This window comes from Antechinus flavipes, chromosome 6, assembly GCF_016432865.1.
Source record: "Antechinus flavipes isolate AdamAnt ecotype Samford, QLD, Australia chromosome 6, AdamAnt_v2, whole genome shotgun sequence".
Lineage (NCBI taxonomy): Eukaryota > Metazoa > Chordata > Mammalia > Dasyuromorphia > Dasyuridae > Antechinus > Antechinus flavipes.
This window is the reverse complement of record NC_067403.1, coordinates 138017196-138034961: the sequence shown is the minus strand read 5'-3', so window position 1 is coordinate 138034961 and position 17766 is coordinate 138017196. Positions and strand designations below refer to the sequence as shown.

Here is a 17766-nt window from a genome sequence, read left to right as displayed (position 1 = left end):
GATGGCTTGTAACTTTAAAATTCAATGTTTGAGTACATGGGCCACGACTAAGCACTTAGTCATTAAGGTGTGATAACCTCTTTTCAAGTTAAAATGAAATGGTAGTAATTGATGGTCTAATTTGGCTTTTGCAGACTGGGAGCAGAGTGGAAGTATGGGAAAAGAAGGCATCAATTCAAATGACTACTGGTTATATAAAGAACCACATTCCAAATAACCTACCAAAATGTCTTCTTTGGTTTAAGGAAATTTCTCTAGCTGATAAAGCGATAGTGTTTTTATTCTCCAAGGGTGGGAAATGGGAATCTATAGACCTCTGTCTTATGGCTTCCTTGGCCTAAGGAATAAATGTGATTCTTCCTTTTCCTTGTTCAGGAGACTGGTGGGATTTCCTTCACCTCTCAGTACAGTTCAATGACTGACTGATTTCAGGAAGCTAGCCATAACTTTTTCTTTAGGCCTTTGATTCAAAGCTCTCTGTTTTTTGGATAGATGAAGTCAAAGTTCTGAGACTGGCCATCAGAGCATAATTTGTTACTGAAGAGTATCATGATGACTGGAAGTAGTAGTGTACTAAGGAGGGTGGAGGAATAACCATATATATGGTGAATGTGCTTTAGTTTCCATAGGAAACCTCAAAAATAATGGGCCTTCTGGTTGGATTCTAGAATCAAATTCCAACTCCTCAGCTCAACAAAGCCCTCATATTCTGAATCAATCCTATCTTTTTCACATTACTGGCCTTCATGCATGTTCAGTTCTTTCCAAATGACTTCTCCATTTTCTTAAATGAGCATGTATATGCATCTACATGTATTGAATAAAGTGCAGAGTCTAGAGTCAAAAAAGACTTATCTTCATGAGTTCAAATACAACCATAGGTACTTACTTACTAATTGTGTGACACTTGTCAAGTCACTTAAACCTATTTCTTCATCTGTAAAATGAGCTGGAGAAGAAAATGGCAAACTATTCTAGTATCTTTGCCAATAAAATCCCAAAATGGGGTCACAAAGAGTTAGACATGAGTAAAATGACTGAATAACAACAATGTGCCAACTCAATAACAAAAAGATATTTATCTGTTTACAAGTTGAACCCTTCAGTAGAATATAAATTACTTGAGGACAAAGAAGTGTTTCTCATTTTATCTAGGAACTAGCACAATGGCTTCTACACACTAGGGGCCTGACAAATGCTAATTAGAATAGATTATGATTTTAAATGCTTGTCTGAACTTTAAAGTAGACTTTTCAAAAATTAGGGCCTCTATTTTCTTATACTGAAGGAGTTAAATCTAATTTGTTTTACTTCTAAAATGGGCCTGGTTTGGGGAAAATGAGGAAGTTGCTACAGAATCTCGATAAGAATGATTTGGTTGTGAAGGTTTGGTCCATAAGCAACTCTATATAACACTAAAGGGAATATGATATTTTAAAATTGTAGTGTTTTTTTTTAATTGGCGCATAGGAACATGAATTATAGGCTATGAGAAAAATTTGTACCCTACATCACTTGGCAAACTTTTGCAGATTTTTCACCAATTTTTCACAGAATGATTATTTGATCTGTAATCTGTAGAGTTCACAGTATCTCCATCCTAGCTTTAGAAGGAATGATCTCTGACAGTTAGAAAATGAGAATCCACAAATATGTAGGTTATTATACTGAATCCTTAAAAAATCAAAAGTAATTTATAGTTATAGATGTTTGGCAGCTAAGTGGCACAATAGATAAATGCTGGGCCTGAAGTCAGGAACATCCATCTTCATGTGTTTAAAATTGACTTTACTATCTGTGTGAATCTGGATAAGTCATAGACCTTGTGTATCCCAACTCCTCATCAGTAAAATGAGTTGGAGAAGGAAAAGGCAAATCACTTTAGTAATTTTGTCAAGAAATTTCTAAATGGGGTCATGAAAAGTCAGACTTAACAAAAAAGATGTATGTTAATAAAAATCAATTGTTAAAGAGCTATGATAAATGGGAAAATACGTTTAAAAGAACAGCCCATGTTTAATCTATATTGGATTACTTGCTGTCTAGGGAGAGAGAAGGTAGGGAGTGAGGAAGAAAAATTTGGAACAAGGTTTTGCAAGAGTGAATGCTGAAAACTATCTTTGCATGTATTTTGAAAAATAAAAAGCTATTAGCATTAAAAAAAAGTTAGAGTACTATACAGATGTTATTATTATGACAGGTGTTTTAACTAAAAAATGTGAATAATCTAGGAACTATAACGATGCTAAATAATACTGACAAAATATTAGATAAAGGAAAACAAAAAAACTATATACTTACGGGTAAACATGGTGAGGAACCAAGGAATGGCGTAAAGCTATAAAAAGAGGGAAAAGAGATGATAATTTATTGTGATATTATTTAATCATCATGACTCTAATAGTTTTTGAAAAAAAATCTTTATTCTACTCAAAATCCAAAAGATTATAAATGACTATAATCATAATGTCTTTTTCTCCCTTCTGATCTGGACTTGTTTGATTGGAATATGTATTTCTTATTCCAGTAAATAACTTCTGAACAGCTTCTGTCAATGCTGATCTGAAGAGATTTACCTAGGGTGACCAAAAATATAGTGGTCAAAAGGCAGTACAAATCTTCCTAACTTTGAGGCTGGTTCCCTATTATGCACTGAGCCAACATGGCTCTTAAATAACATATGCTTTATTAGAAAGGCCTTGGATATTCCTCAGGAACAATTCCTAGAGAATGTGAACTAAGAATGTATCATTACTTGAGGTGTTGAAGCAACAATTCTGAGGAGTACTAAGAGCAAATGTACCATGTTCTTTTGAAGAATATATATTTTCAGAAAATGTGTGTATGTGTGTGTGTATGTATATATATATGAAAATGTGTGAGTATATATTTTCAGAAAATGTAAAAGAAAAAAAAGTATTTTTGACATTTTAAAGATTTTCATCAGTTTCAAGCCATCTTATTTGGTAATTATGAGGCGTGATGAAATGACAATCTTTGAAAAATACTTTAAGCTCTCCATAAAAAGGTGTTATATAAATACAAAGCATTATGACATCTTTAGCCATTTGCTCAGTTAACAGGAATTTTCATAACAGAGTAAAAAGGGTAAGGATCCAGGAATAGAATATTCTTGCACTTTGTTTAATTAGTTGCTTGCTTTTTTAAGTATGTCAGATCAGGGCACACATGAAACATATATTCAATTCTTTGTGTAGGAGAGAGATTTCTTGCCAATACATCCTTAAATATATGACTTAAAAACCAAAAATGAATTACATTTGGTTGCACTTACTAAATAAATCAAAATATTCTTGTCATCCAGAGTGGGGATAAGGATGGTTACAAGATCCATACTTGCTCTGAGATAGGGAAATTTTAATGAGGAAACTCCCTTCTGCCAATGTGATGGTATTAGTATCCCTTTGTATACTTGCCAAGTATACCTTGACAAGGGTTACATAGTTACATAGTCAAAGTCACAGTTACAAAGTCATAGTCACATATACAAAGTCAAAATACTTAATCAGGTATTCCTAGCTCCAATCTTCTCTATCCATTAGGCCAAGTTGTCTTTCTTTCTATAGAGAGACACCATAAAACTATCTATCTGACTCAAATATTTATTTATAAAGAATCTTAATAATTAAAAAAAAGTCAACATTCTTTAGTTGGCTTCTTTAAAGACAAAATATAATACATATTGATTGGAAATCATTAAAAAAACTAACGTGGAATGTTGTGCCTTTATATATTTGAAAAGTCTATTTCATTGTTTTTAAACTATATCAAATGATAGTTTTAAAAAGTTCACTTGCTAATTATAAATGGTTATGTTGTTGAAATTGGTTTCCATTCCTTTTAATTTAGAGTGGTCTTGTAAATTCTTGAAATTGATTTTAATTTCTTTTAGCTTAGAGTAGTCTTGTAAAATGCAAGCAGATGGAGATTAAGGATAATGCCAGACAACAGACAACACACTCATCTTTCAGTGGGTATCACTAAAATGGTAACAAGCAATTGGGGGGTGGGGAGAGGGAAAGGGAGAGAGAGGAAGGTAGAGGGAAGAAGGAAGAGAGAGGAAGAAAGAGAGAGAGATGGAAAGAGGAAGGGAAGGAAGGTGAGAGGGAGGGAAGGAGGGAATAAGGGAAAGGAGGAGGGAGGGAGGAAGGGAAAGGGAGAGGGAGGAAGGAAAGGAGAGAAGGAAGGGAGGGAGAGAAAGGGAAAGAGGAAAAGAGAGAGTGAGGGAAGAGAGAGGGAGGGGGGAAAAGAGAGGGATAGAGGAAGAGAAAAGTTGGAAGGATAGAAAGTGGAGAGGCAGAGAAAGGATGAGAGGGAGACAGAGAAAGGGAAGAAGGGTGAGATTAAGTGAGAGATTATGTTTATATCATACCCTAAACATTTCCCAGACCAACTGGCAATCTATTGCTCAACAGGATATTTGTGCAACATCCTAATAATGTGCAATAAACAGGTACCTGAAATGCAATGGATTTTTTTTTTAAAGCCTACTGTCAAAGAAATAAGATCTGTATTATGAATATGAAAACATAACAAATGCATTATATCCTTAAGAAAACATCTGTCATTATTGGTCATTTCCTCATATAAAAGCAAAAACTTGAGACCAATTTGTGAGACAAGGATTGATATGTCTTAACTCTTTTCTCTAGTTATGGTTTTAAGGTTGCCCACTTAAATTTATGCAGCTCTGTGCTAGTCTGCTAAAAGATCAACTAAGTAAATACTGCCCCCTGGCAATGTTAGGGAGTAATAGCTATATTAAAGACTCCTAAGGTTTTGTTGAAGTCTCACATTGACACATTCAGAGTGGGTAGGGGGAATCAATTATTTAATAAAGAAAATTTGATTTCAAGAAACATAATTATTAGTCCTAAAACAGCTACAAACTTCAAATGAAAAATATGATGAAGCAAAAGAAAAAAAATGGGAAAAATGTGAGCCTAGAAAACTGTCATCAATATTGGATGCATGTTTATTAGAACTAAGGAGAGACAGAAGAACCCTACACAGGGGTGAAAGGAAACCAGCACTGTGCTGAAAAATGAGCTACTGCTTGCCTTTGTAGGTGGGCCCTTTCCAAATTTATATCATCATTTAGCATTTACTTGTGTGTAGATTTGAAACAGAACCTAGCCAAGCAGGAAGTAGTCCTGCTATTTTTTCAGTCAATAAAGGACAATACTCATAATTCTAATTTCATTGCTCCTTGTTATTTGACTCAAGTCAGAGGCAATCTGACCACCTTGCTATCTTATTTTTTTGAAATAGTCCTTTGTTTTCAAAGAGCTTCAGTGATCCTCTGCATTTGAGGAAACGTGACAAAAAAATAAAAAATAAAAATAAGAGTATGTTTAAAAATGACCAGAAAGTTTTTCTTATAATCTATGATGTGTTTTTACATGTTATAAGTATGGACTAGTTTGCAATACTGACCTCGAGCTCTTTATTTCTAGAAGCATGTCAGAGTAGTATGATGATTAGTACAGTGAACTTGGTGTCAATTTCTGATCTATACATTTAGTAACTGTGCATCTTTGGGTAGGGCACTTAACAACTCTGGACATTACAACTCTAATAAAGGCAATCGCATTCATGATTCCAAAGAGCCAATGATGAAACCCACTATCCAATTCCTGACAGACACATGCATTGAGGGTATAGTTTTTGGACATGGCCTATAAGGGAATTTCTTTTGCCTGAATTTATTGTTTTTTTAATGGAGTTGTGGGAGGGAGAAAAAACTGGACTTCTCTATTTTTAAGGGTAAAATAAAATAAAGGGGTTAGACTCCATGGAATCTCAGGTCTCTTCTAACTTTATCTGTTAATATTAGACACTGTACTGAGATGTTGGGAAGAAGGAATGAGGTAATAATGGACAAATCCAGATTACAGTCTGGGGGGAAATTGAAGAGATGGATGACCTGGGTGCCAAACTTCAACAGAAGACCTAGTAAAGTCACCTAAAGGTGCATAGGAATGTTGGGCTGTGGTGGGGAGAGGTAAGAATGTAAAAGGAAAAGAATTCAGAGAGATTTAAACTGTAGGATTGAAAAGTTTTATTTTACAAGCCCAAGAGCGTTTTTGAAGGTAATCTACGGTCTCAAAAAGGATGAGATATTTAAAGTCTTCGTGGTTCCCAAAATCAACAGGCTCTTCAGTCTTTTGCTATCTGGAGATCAGGGAAAAACTGAAGTATTTCTACAAAAATCTTTTCTTAAATTTCATTCATCTTTTATTTTGCTACTTTCTGTCTGAGTACAGTCATTTAATACATTTTAACAAATAATATATTTCAACAAAAATTAACAAATACAATTTTAACAAATATGTATTAAACTTCTAAATTGTGTCAAGTATGGCTTTAAATTGGGGATCCATAGACAAAAATGAAATCATGTCTACCCTCAAGAAATTCATATTCTTTTGGAGGGAAAACATGTTACATACATAAGCAGAAATAAAGTTTATACTAAAAAAATACTAAATAATTTCAAAAAAAAAAAAAAAAAAAGAATGTGTTAATAACAAGGAAGTTCAGAGAAGGACCAACCTAGGTATCTTGGAAGAAGCAAGATATTCCAAGAGGCAGGTCAGTCAGTCAATCAACATTTATTAAGGGTCTACTATGTGCCAGGACTGTGTTAAGCTCTGGGGATTCATAGAAAGGCAAAAGAGAGTCCCTATCCTATAAAGATCAGGAGTAAAATTTATTAGAAAAAAAAAGTAAGGCTAATCATTGATCTTAGATAAAGTCAAACTTGAAGATTCAATCAAGAAAGAAACCTACATTATATGTGATCCATACCAATATTGTTTCAGATACTTGTTTACATATACATTAATGTGTGCACATGTATATATATGTAGAGATGTATGTACTACGTATGTGTGTATATAGATATATGTGTGTGGGTCTATGGATGAATGTGAATGTATATGTATGTATATATATATATATATATATATATATATATATATATATATATATATATATATATATATATATATATGTATGTATATCTCTCCATATATGTATATGTAAATACAGGTGCTTAACTGTAACAGCCTGCTTGGGGAAGTGGGAGAATGAAAGAGAAAAATAATAAAATAAAAAAAAGTACACAGCAGAGAACAAGTAAACAAAGAAAAGATAGACACTCATGAATATAATTTCTTTTATTATATATGCTTTCTTGAATGGAAATTTATTGCCATGTATTTTGAATCTTTCCTGATATTCTGCTGGGTACATGACAATATTCTGTTTTATTTATTTTTCAAATTTTCAAAACTTTTCTGCCATTCTTTTTTGTTTCTCTGTTTTTCTTACTCTCAAGGAACTCATAGTCCAAAGGAAAAGAAAACATGTGAACAACTATATATGGACTACATACATGTACAGAATAAATCAGAGATTATCAACATAGGGTAAGCATTAATATTAATATTAAGGAAGACTGACAAAAAGGAGGATATTTCAGACATGGAGGGCCATGTGTACAAAGTTTTAGAGGCAGGACATGGAGAACAATTAGCAGATCATCTTGAATGGAACAGAGCAAATGAAATGAAGTAATATGAACAGCTTATGGAGGGCCTTCAATGACAGGCTGAGAATTTGGTGTTGTAGCATATAGCCAAAAGGAAAATACCAAAGACTACCGAGTAAAGGAGACTATCATATCTGAGTAATTAATAACAATTTAATAGCTATGTGGAAAATTAATTAGACAAAGGACTGCAAGCAGAACAACTGCAAGATGTTTGCAATAGTTAAAAAATGTCACTTATTAAGGTTCTGAACAGAAGTGTGTGGGGGGAAGTGTGGGGATTAGTGTGAAGAAAAGAGAAGGAAATCTCATGTTAATTACCTTAATATAAATTATGTTAAGGAAATTTATTCTAAAATTGCTATTCTCTGGACACTCACTCTTTCAATAAAGAAAGCTAAGATCAGAACTTGTTTAAGGTTCTGGATTATATATATATCCACAGAAATGAATTTATTTTATATAAAGATGATTCCATGTGATTCTTCTTTGTTTATCTGTTCCATTTATTAATTCAAGAGAAGCATCTCTACTCTTGTTTAATGCTTGCTTTCACTTGTAGAGTAGGAGATAAGGAACAACCCCCTTCCCTCCATGGTATGTTGAATTGTTTCATAAAATCCACCATTCAGAAACCATAAATTTAAAATGTTGATGTTCTTTTATATAAAGATATATAAATATAAAATCAGTTTTGTTCAGTTAAGCAACAAATACTTACTGAATGCCCCTTACTTGCTATTATTCAATATTTCTCCTCCCTTTCTCATAGAAACTCCTTGAGAAAGTCAGCTAAATGAGGTAAATCCACTTCCTCTCCTTTTTCTCTTCTAAATCTTCTTCAGTTTGGTTTTCAACTTCACATTCAGCTGTGAAATTGCTGTCTCCAATGATGTCTTAATTGCTAAATCTAGTGGCCTTTTCTCAGTCTTCATCTCTCTTGATGCTTTTGCAGCATTTGACATTGTTAATAACCCTTTCCTCTTGGATAGACTGTCCTCTCTAGGTTGTTCAGACATTGCTCTCTCTTGGTTCTTCTCTTTTCCTGCAGAACTACTCCTCAGACTTCCTTGATGGGTCATCATTCATATCACGCTTACTAATGGTAGGTATCTCCCAAAGGTCTTTTAGGGGCCATCTTTTCTTCTCTATTCAATCTTGCTTAGTGAATTCATCAGTTCCTGGGGAAGACTAACCCTAATCTCTCTTCTGGGCTCTAGAGTCATATCACCAGTTATAGCTCAAATTTGCTGTTCTGGAGATATCTCAAATTCATCAAAAACTGAATCCACTATCTCTTCCCCCAAACCTTTCTCCCCTCATTTTCTTTGTTACCAAGGACACCACTATTCTCCCAATTACCCAGGTTCACAACCTTGTTATCATCCTCAATTCCACATAAGCAATCGGTTGTCAATCTTTTATAGAGTCAGAAGATCTCTGCACTAACATAAATGCAATCCTACTCTAGATTTTATCACCCGTCCTGGACTATTGCAATAGCATTCTTTCTAATTGGTCTCCCTTCCTCAGGTTTGTTGCTAATCCACTCTCATTGTAACTTAACTTTACTCAAATTTCTCTGTCTTTTTCTTCGTTTTAACTTGTGTCCACCCATACCTACCCAAATCACATATCTCTCCAATGGTTCCCTATATTATTTTCAGGAAAAGGTATAAATCTTCTGTTTGATATAAAGCCCATCATAATCTAGTCTCTTTCTACCTTTCCAATCTTCCTACATTGTAGTAGATTCCACACACTCTACAATACAGTTAGACTAATTGTCTCTCATCTCTTGTAAGTATATTTTTCCTCTTCCCGAACTCCTTTCTCTCTATCAAGGTCACTATCATCCTTCTAGTCACTCAGGTTTGCAAATTTAGGGTTATCTACTCCTTACTAAAAGTCATGCAAACCTTGCCACTTCTTCCTCACCATTTTTAATCTGTTCTTCTCTTTATATAATATAGCTCTCATTTTCATTTAGAACTTTATCATTTTGAATATAAAAAAGAAAGTTTTTACCATCTTGCAAATGAAAAATGAAATGGGGAAAAAAAAAACTTACAAAGGAAAAAAAAAAAAAAAAAAGAAAAGGAAAAATTTCAATGAGCAATGATTGGTTTCCCTGACTTGAGTTTTACTCCAATCTGACTGCAAAATCCATTTAGGTTCAAAAATAATTTTCTTACAAGTCTGATCATACCACTCAGTGAATTGTAGTGGCTCTTCATTACCTCTAGGGATCTTTTCTTTGGCATTTAAAACTCCTTAAAATCAGTTCTCATTCTTTATTTCTACCATCATCATTCTCCCACAGACAATGCTATAACTTAAATTTATGTATGTATTGTGATTTTTAAAAATTATTATTGTACCGAGTCCTTCCTCTTTTAATTGATTTAAAATTTAAATAGAAAAAAAAAAGTCATGTGCACAAAGAACATAACTCAAAATATGAAATGATAAATTTCCATTTTAAGAAAGCTTATTTAATAAATATTATACATTGTATTCAGAACTATCTATCCTTTCTTTGCTTCTTTGTAGGTTTTCTTTTGTTCTCTTATGTTCACTTTTTACTTTATTCTTATTTTCTCCTTTTTCCATCCCCTTTTCCCCCAATTAGGCTACAATTAAACAAACATATATTTATATACACATACATATATGCATACTCATAATACATGGTTTTGGCTGAGCAGAAGACCGAAGGATATTCCACTGTTGAGAAACAAGAGTTCCAGGCTGTAGCTGCCGTCCTACTGCACTCACCAGGCGTATCTTAGCTAAAAGGAGCTAAGATACGCCTGGTGAGTGCAGTAGGACGGCTGGGGACCCTGCTGACTATGGGCACCTACAGGAGAGCACAGTCTCTAGTTTTAGTTCTAGTGCAGAGAAGATAGCTATGGTCCAAGGGACCATAGGAAACAAGATCATTTGTGATACAGTATGGCTGCAGGCCCTAACTGCGGCTTATGAGTGAAGAGGTGAATTTAAGTTGGGCTCTAAAACAGACCTTGGAAAATAACAGTAAGAATGACCTGAGGCTTGGGGCACTATTCCCCATACTTTGTGACTAAAACTTGATTATGTTAATAGTGGCTAAAAACAAAATAAAGCAATTAAACAATACAGAAAATGAGTAAGCAAAGAAGAAAAAAAAATGAATCAGATAATTACTATGGGGATAGAGAAAATCTAGATTCATATTTGGAGGAAGATAATGGAACTTAAAAAAAGCCAATTCTTTTTCAATGAAAAATGTCAAATGGATCCCAGCACAAAAAGAGATCTTATAAGAACTTTAAAAAGGACTTTAAATAGAGGAAAAATTAGAAAAGAAAAAAAGAGCAATCCAAGAAAATCAAGAAAATTATGAAAAGAAAGTCAATTTGAAATAGAGAAACAAAAAATTTAATGAAAAAATAATTCTTTGAAAACTAGAATTGGGCAAGGGGAAGCTAATGACATTCTAAAACCTCAAGAAATTATAAAACAAAATCAAAAGAATGAAAAAAAAAAGAAGAGAAAATAAAATGCTTTTTATCAGAAAAGCAATAAATCTAGAGACCAGATCAAGCAGAAATAATATATAAACGGTAGACTACATGGGAAATATAATTAAAAAAAAAAAAAAAAACTTAATACAATGTTACAAAAAATTATCAAGAAAAATTGCCCTAAAATTCTAGACAACAAGCCAAAGCAGAAATAGGAAAAATCCATCAATCATCACCTGAAAGAGATCCCGGGAGGGAAACTTACATGAATATCATAGCCAAGTTTCAAAGCTGCCAAGTAAAGAAAAAATATTGGAAACAGCAAGAAAAACTATTTAAAAATCATAGGACTAGCCAGCAGCTAATACAATGAAGAACTGAAGGTTTTGGAATACTATATTCTGTAGAACAAAAAGGGATTATCACCAAGGGTAACTTAAAAGACATTTAAAAAATTGAAAGACTTTCAAGTTTTTTGGAAAAAAAAAAAACCCAGAACTTAAAGGAAAATTTGTCATATAACATTCAAGAGAAATATAAAGTAAATATTAAGGACCAATTTATAAAGGACTCAACAAAATCAAATTCTTTACATGAAAATATCAAGTTTTTTATGACTCATTTTTATTTGGGTAGTTTAAAAAAAAAAGGCTTGAGCTGGACAGGAGGGGTAATTCTTAAAAACTAAAATGCTTTGGGAGAGGGACAAAGTAATTATATATCTATATCTCTATATATCTAGAAGGGCATAAAGTCTTCTAAATCCAGAAAGAAATAAGAGGGCAAGGGGATATTATGGGTAAAGGAAAAGATAAGAGAGGTACTATTAGGGGGCAGGTAGATTAAGGAATAAGAGGGCAAGGTAGTAGGTAGAAGTAAAGCAGAGCAATGAAGAGAGATATGGTAAACAGGATGAGGATAGGAAAGGAAAAACAGGAAGGAGGAAAATATACAAGTAACTGTAGCTTAGTATATAAATTCATGTCTCCTCCCTGCCAACACATACATACTACACACACACACACACACACACACACACACACTCCTCCAGTAGCATTTTAAAAGGAATGATCTATTACTTTTGACATTATAAGTCAGAATAGATAGAACATGTTGGCTGTCCATAACAATCAATATGTGCCTACTGGTCATTATTAAAAGAAATTCTCTCTAACAATCCTTGAGTTTATATCAAATCTTAAAGTATTATATGCTAATCATCATCATCATTATTATTATTGTTTCAATGTTCATGAGGTTTTTAAGACTGCTTTCAAAAGCCTGACACTGTACTATATTGAAAAATTCCATTACAATAATCTAAATGTCATGTACTATGTACCATATATGCCAGTATGTTTTCAACATATATTAATTAAATTTTAAAACATGGTAAAAGACAATGAATTAGGAAGAAGATATTTCTATTTCTGCAGCAGCTATATTCAATTGAAATAACTTATTTTTTTTTCTGAGTTTTTGTGAGGGTAAGAAATAGGAAGGAAGAAACTACTGTGTTCACCTAAATATATCTCCTTATTTTATCTCTTCATTTAGAATATTGAAATGGAAGTCTGGAAGTTATAAATTAATATTAAAAGCATTGAAAAATATCAGCCAACAATGGCTGGCCCTCTGGGGAAGTCATTCTCAATATTTTCCTGTGTAGCTCGGATTGCCTCAAGGAGAATTTCAAAACTCTAAAAATTTTCCAAACAAAAGTCAGATTTTTTTTTTTTTGGTAATCTTTTTAAAGTGAATTTCACTTTAGTTGAAAAAAATATAGAGCACATGGCAAGTAGTACTTTCTGAGAGTGGGGAGGAAGAAAGTATCTTTATATAAGCACAGACAGAGTGTTAAAACTTCAGTGAGTTGAAAATTTAATTTTTTTTTAAAAAGCCAGAAATATTTTAGTATTATTATAAAAATGCTTCTCTCATAAAATATTTGGAAACTCAATCATCAAAACAGTATTAGAGTCTACATTATAAACATTTTATTATTGGAAAGCATATTAATATAAGCAAGGGAAAGCTGCAAATTCATTAGATTCTCAATTCAATGCATATAATTTTTAACCCTATAAAAGAACATCTTCAAAAGAAAGAACTCAAACTTGTTCAGTCTTCTCCCTTGCTTTTCTCTTAAGTGCTGGCAAACAGTGAGAATCTCCTTGTTTTTGGTTTCCCCTTTGAAAAAAAAGTCAGTATCTAAATGTTCGTTTTTACCATTCACCCTCTACACTACTTTTCCCAAACCAGTCATAAAATATGAGCACTAACCCCAAACAAAAACAAAACACTGAACTATCCTTTCATAATTTTATGAGCACAAATTTGGAAACTGAAAACATATATCAGAGGCTCATAGATTCAAAAATGAAAAAAGAGCTCAGAAGTCATCTAATCCATTTTTTTTCCCCAGGAATACATTAATTTTTTTATCTGAATTTGATATCAAATTTGAATATTTCCATATATAGAGAATATAAAAAGTTGATTCTAATTATGAAACTATACATCTCTATTACATATATCTATTATTTTTTAAAAGATGAAATGTTAATTTAAAAGCTATTCGGCTTGTCTATTTCCTTCTTTGAATTTCCTTATGTTCTCTTCTGGGAATTATGCAACAAAACTTTTTTTCTTCCTTTTCTTTTTTGTTTATATTTTGTTTTGTTTATGTCATGTTCCATCTCCTCTCTCTTATAATCTCCCCTTCTCCAAATTAAATTTAAAATCATTCTTTGAAATAAATAAGAATAGTCAAGCAAAATCAAATCTACATGTTAATTATATCTAAAAATGTTTATCTTGTTCTAGACTTCCAGTCTATCACCTGTCAGGAGCTGGTTGTCATGCTACTTACTTCTCGACTAAGAAGTGATGGAGAAGTGGAATAAATCACACATTTTCAGATATGGCTAATATGAGCATGTTCTGCTTGACTATGCAATATACAACATGCATGCAAATAACATGCAATATGACTTTGGAGGGGAAAGGAAATTAAGTGAGAAAAAAGGTAAATACTTGATTGGAATGGGCTGAGGCTTGAGTTGATGCACTGAGGTCCCAAGCACATGAGGTATATGTATAGTAATTGGACCATACTCTATTAATATATATGCTTGGAGAAAGAATGGCCCCCGCCCACTCTTTGTGCAAGTCCTGATGTGTTGCATAGGAAATGACGATTTTGGTGGGTGGAGGCAGGGGAGTGGAAAAGGAAGGGGAAGGAGAGACTGCTTGCATTGCCATTGCTACGGCTTTTCAGCTCAGATCCCCCTCTGTTAGCTGGCTTCCTGTCACAGCTGCCCATATTGCTATCGCAATCTTTCTTGCCCATATTGCTATCGCAATCCTTATTCACCTCTTCACTTCAATAAAGATTGAAGATTTTTCCCTTAACCTGAATTCCTGACTCCGGCTGATTTTAAATACGTGGTCATTACACTTGATAATTGAAAAAAAAAAATTAAAACAAATAAAATGACTATGATCTTTTGGAGAATAAATGTCCTTTTAGGTTCCAGTCAGATAATATTGGTCTTGCCATTAACTCCTTTTTTCCCCCTGAGGCAATTGGGGTTAAATGACTTGCCCAGGGTCATGCAGCTAGGAAGTATTAAGTGTCTGAGGCCACATTTGAACTCAGGCCCTCCTAACTTCAGGGCTGGTGCTCTATCCACTACATATATCATGTAGTTGCCCTTTGCCATTAACTCTTACATATCACTTCCTATGACTCTAGGTTTATGGAAATGATATTAAGCGATGGAAAATATACTTTGTCATTCTTGTAAATGACCAATTGACTTTTCATTTTCATAATTTTCAAGAATACTATTCAAATTAATTCATGAATACAGTCTCCCTAAGAATTAAGTAGCTTACTTGCCTGTTTTTCAATTGAAAGGGTCTCAGTACATATATAAAGGTAGAAATACAGAGCCAAAAAATGAAATTCATCCATCTGCAATCATCCCATATTTATTTATATATACTTATAATACATATATATTCCCATTATAAATATATATATTTATATATTAAATAACATAACCACCATGTCATATTTAATTCAAGCATCACATCAGCTCACAATATTCCCAACTATTCAAGTTTCAGAAGTGCTCAGTATTCTGAGAATTCTATGACCCGCAGAAAATGGAAAGATGCCAGAAAACAAGATCTTTCCTGCTGTTGGAGTCTGTATTTTAATGATGAAAGATGAATCAGGGAGTACTTTGTTAGGATTAGTACTCAAGTGAAAAACTCTAGTTAGGATCTCATTAATAAAGTGCCTATCCTTCGCCTTGTTGAAACTTAGGCAATCTTGTTAAAAGTGAAGGAACACTTCTTAGCTTTAAAGGCAGAACAGTAAAGAGGAATAATAATATTTTTTAAAACAATCTATTCTGAACAAATTATAATGATATATACACATATATAAATTAGATTTTAAAATGACAAGTGATTCTTGATTCATCCCTGTATGTTGGCTATGCAGTTATAAAAGAGTTTAGGTGTGTGTACCCTTCCTCTATGATACTGTTAATGAAATGTTCAAATTATATAATAAAAATACTGAATCTTTTTATCCCATTTATCCCAGTTGTACTCAATCACAACAAATTCTGCTTACATTTTTAAAACAATATCTATAAATGCAATTATAAGAGTTCAATTATAAGAAAGAATATAGATACATAAAAGAAACAAATTTAGGAACAAATGACAATTGAACAAAATATGTTGGAAACAGACTTAAAAATTATGGGACAAATAAATTAGAAGAACAAGGGATAATTTACCTATCCGATCTGGAAAACATTATGAAACTTTGCATTAAATTAAAACATTTTTGCACAAACAAAATTTTAACAAGAAAATTGAATAGTTTAGACATGAAGAAATATGTCTATTTCATCCTAGGTATAAAATGGAATAAGCAAAACTATCTGCCATTAGATGACATTCTAGGCATTCTCCTTTACTGCTGACTCTCCTCAATTCTTTATTATATAGGATAATGGTACAATTGAAAAGGAAATGGAAAACAATCATGCAAAAGAAGAAAGAAAGATACAGAATGGAAACAGTGAGGGCTTACATAGAAAAAAAGTAAGAGTGATTAAGTTCCTAAAACAATGGTAAGAACATTAACTTTGGGAACTAGAAAACCCAAGTTTGAATTTTAGTTATACTAATTTATAGTTTTGATCTTAGGCAAATACCTTAATTTTTCTGAGCCTGTTTTCTTATTTATAAAAAGGAAAAAATAGTATATATCCTTTTTTCTTCACAGGTTTATTTTTTTAGGCTCCAATGAGATAATGTAAGTAAAGCATTATACAAATTATAAAAGAAGCTGGTAAGCCAAAAGAGCAAGGAAAATGATAAGAACCCTCTAATCCAACCTAGGCCCAAGAGCCATCATTTCAGGAAGCAATCCTTTAGGTGATACAATTTGCCAATTGTTTCTGCAGCTACCCTGCTCAGCAATCACAGATGATAAAGATCCAAAAAAAAGGTCTTGTCATCAAAGTCCTTGTATTTACCATCCTTTGTATCTCCAGTGTTTAGCATAGTGTCTGATACATACTAGGTAATTAAAGTTTATTGATTGATTGAAATGTTTTAACATCAAAATCAGATATGAGTTTATCAGGAGAAATGATGCTAAAGAAAATGCCTGTATTATCATCTTCTTTGCCATCATATCTTAAAGACCAATGGCCCTTTTCCATCTGACTTAGTAGTGAAACTTCCTATAGATGTTATCTTTCTTGCCTATTAGAGTTCACCCTGAGAGCAAGGGATACTCTGCTCTTTCATTTGTATCTACAACACTCAGAACAGCGCTTTGCATCAACACAACAAATACAACACAACAAATACTCATTTACACCACAGTTGGTATTATAACAATAGACCTGTATAGGTCTATGTTTTGATTAGTGTGGGTGCTCCCTTCTTATCTTTTGTAATTCTTATACATGTTTTCCCATATAGAATCACTGAAAGGCTACTTTACCTGTTCGGTTTTCTTTTTATTCTTTTAATATTTCAGGGAGGTTCAGCTATACCAGTAAGCTAGCCAACTACTATCTCTCCTGCTACATGATTCTTCCACTTCTTTGCCTACTCAAGTGTCCTTAGTAATGTATTGCTCACAAGCAAATCACTGGGAACGCACCAAACAAGAATTCATCTTTCTTTTGCTCTTCAGATTATTTGTAATTTGAATTCTTCTGAGGTCATGGTATTATATGATTCACAGTCGCACAGAAACTTCAAAAGAATATTAATATCAAAGCAATGAGCTTTTGAAGCAGCAATTAATTTGGGATCAATGAAGGGACTGTGTATTTTCCTGAATGTGACTCAATCTGACCTTTTCATTTAATTCAGGGCTGCGCTGTCACTGCAATGATTGTCCAAGAAGTAAATCTGGATGGATTAATTCAATGGATTCTCATCTAGGGGAATGTTTTTGTGCATGGTCAGACCAATTTATATCTTACCACTGCAGATTTAATTTAGGAATGATGGTCAGACAGAGCCATGTGAATTGTGAATAATTTCACAAGACTTAATTTTTTGATTAGTTTTTACATAGGACATCTTCCATGTTACTAGTAAGCATATTGTTTTAAATTTAATTCAGTGGCTTGA

The 17766-nt window shown here is 33.0% G+C and overlaps 1 protein-coding gene across 3 annotated transcripts in view; it reads right to left on the bottom strand.

Annotated features, from left to right (window-relative positions):
• Positions 1–17766, bottom strand: part of TBCK (TBC1 domain containing kinase) — a 640231-nt gene that overhangs the window by 470938 nt on the left and 151527 nt on the right. For all 3 annotated transcript variants that reach the window (XM_051967429.1, XM_051967428.1, XM_051967430.1), the window contains one exon: positions 2302–2338. In XM_051967429.1, the coding sequence (XP_051823389.1) occupies positions 2302–2338 (37 nt within the window). The remainder of the gene's footprint in view (positions 1–2301; positions 2339–17766) is intronic.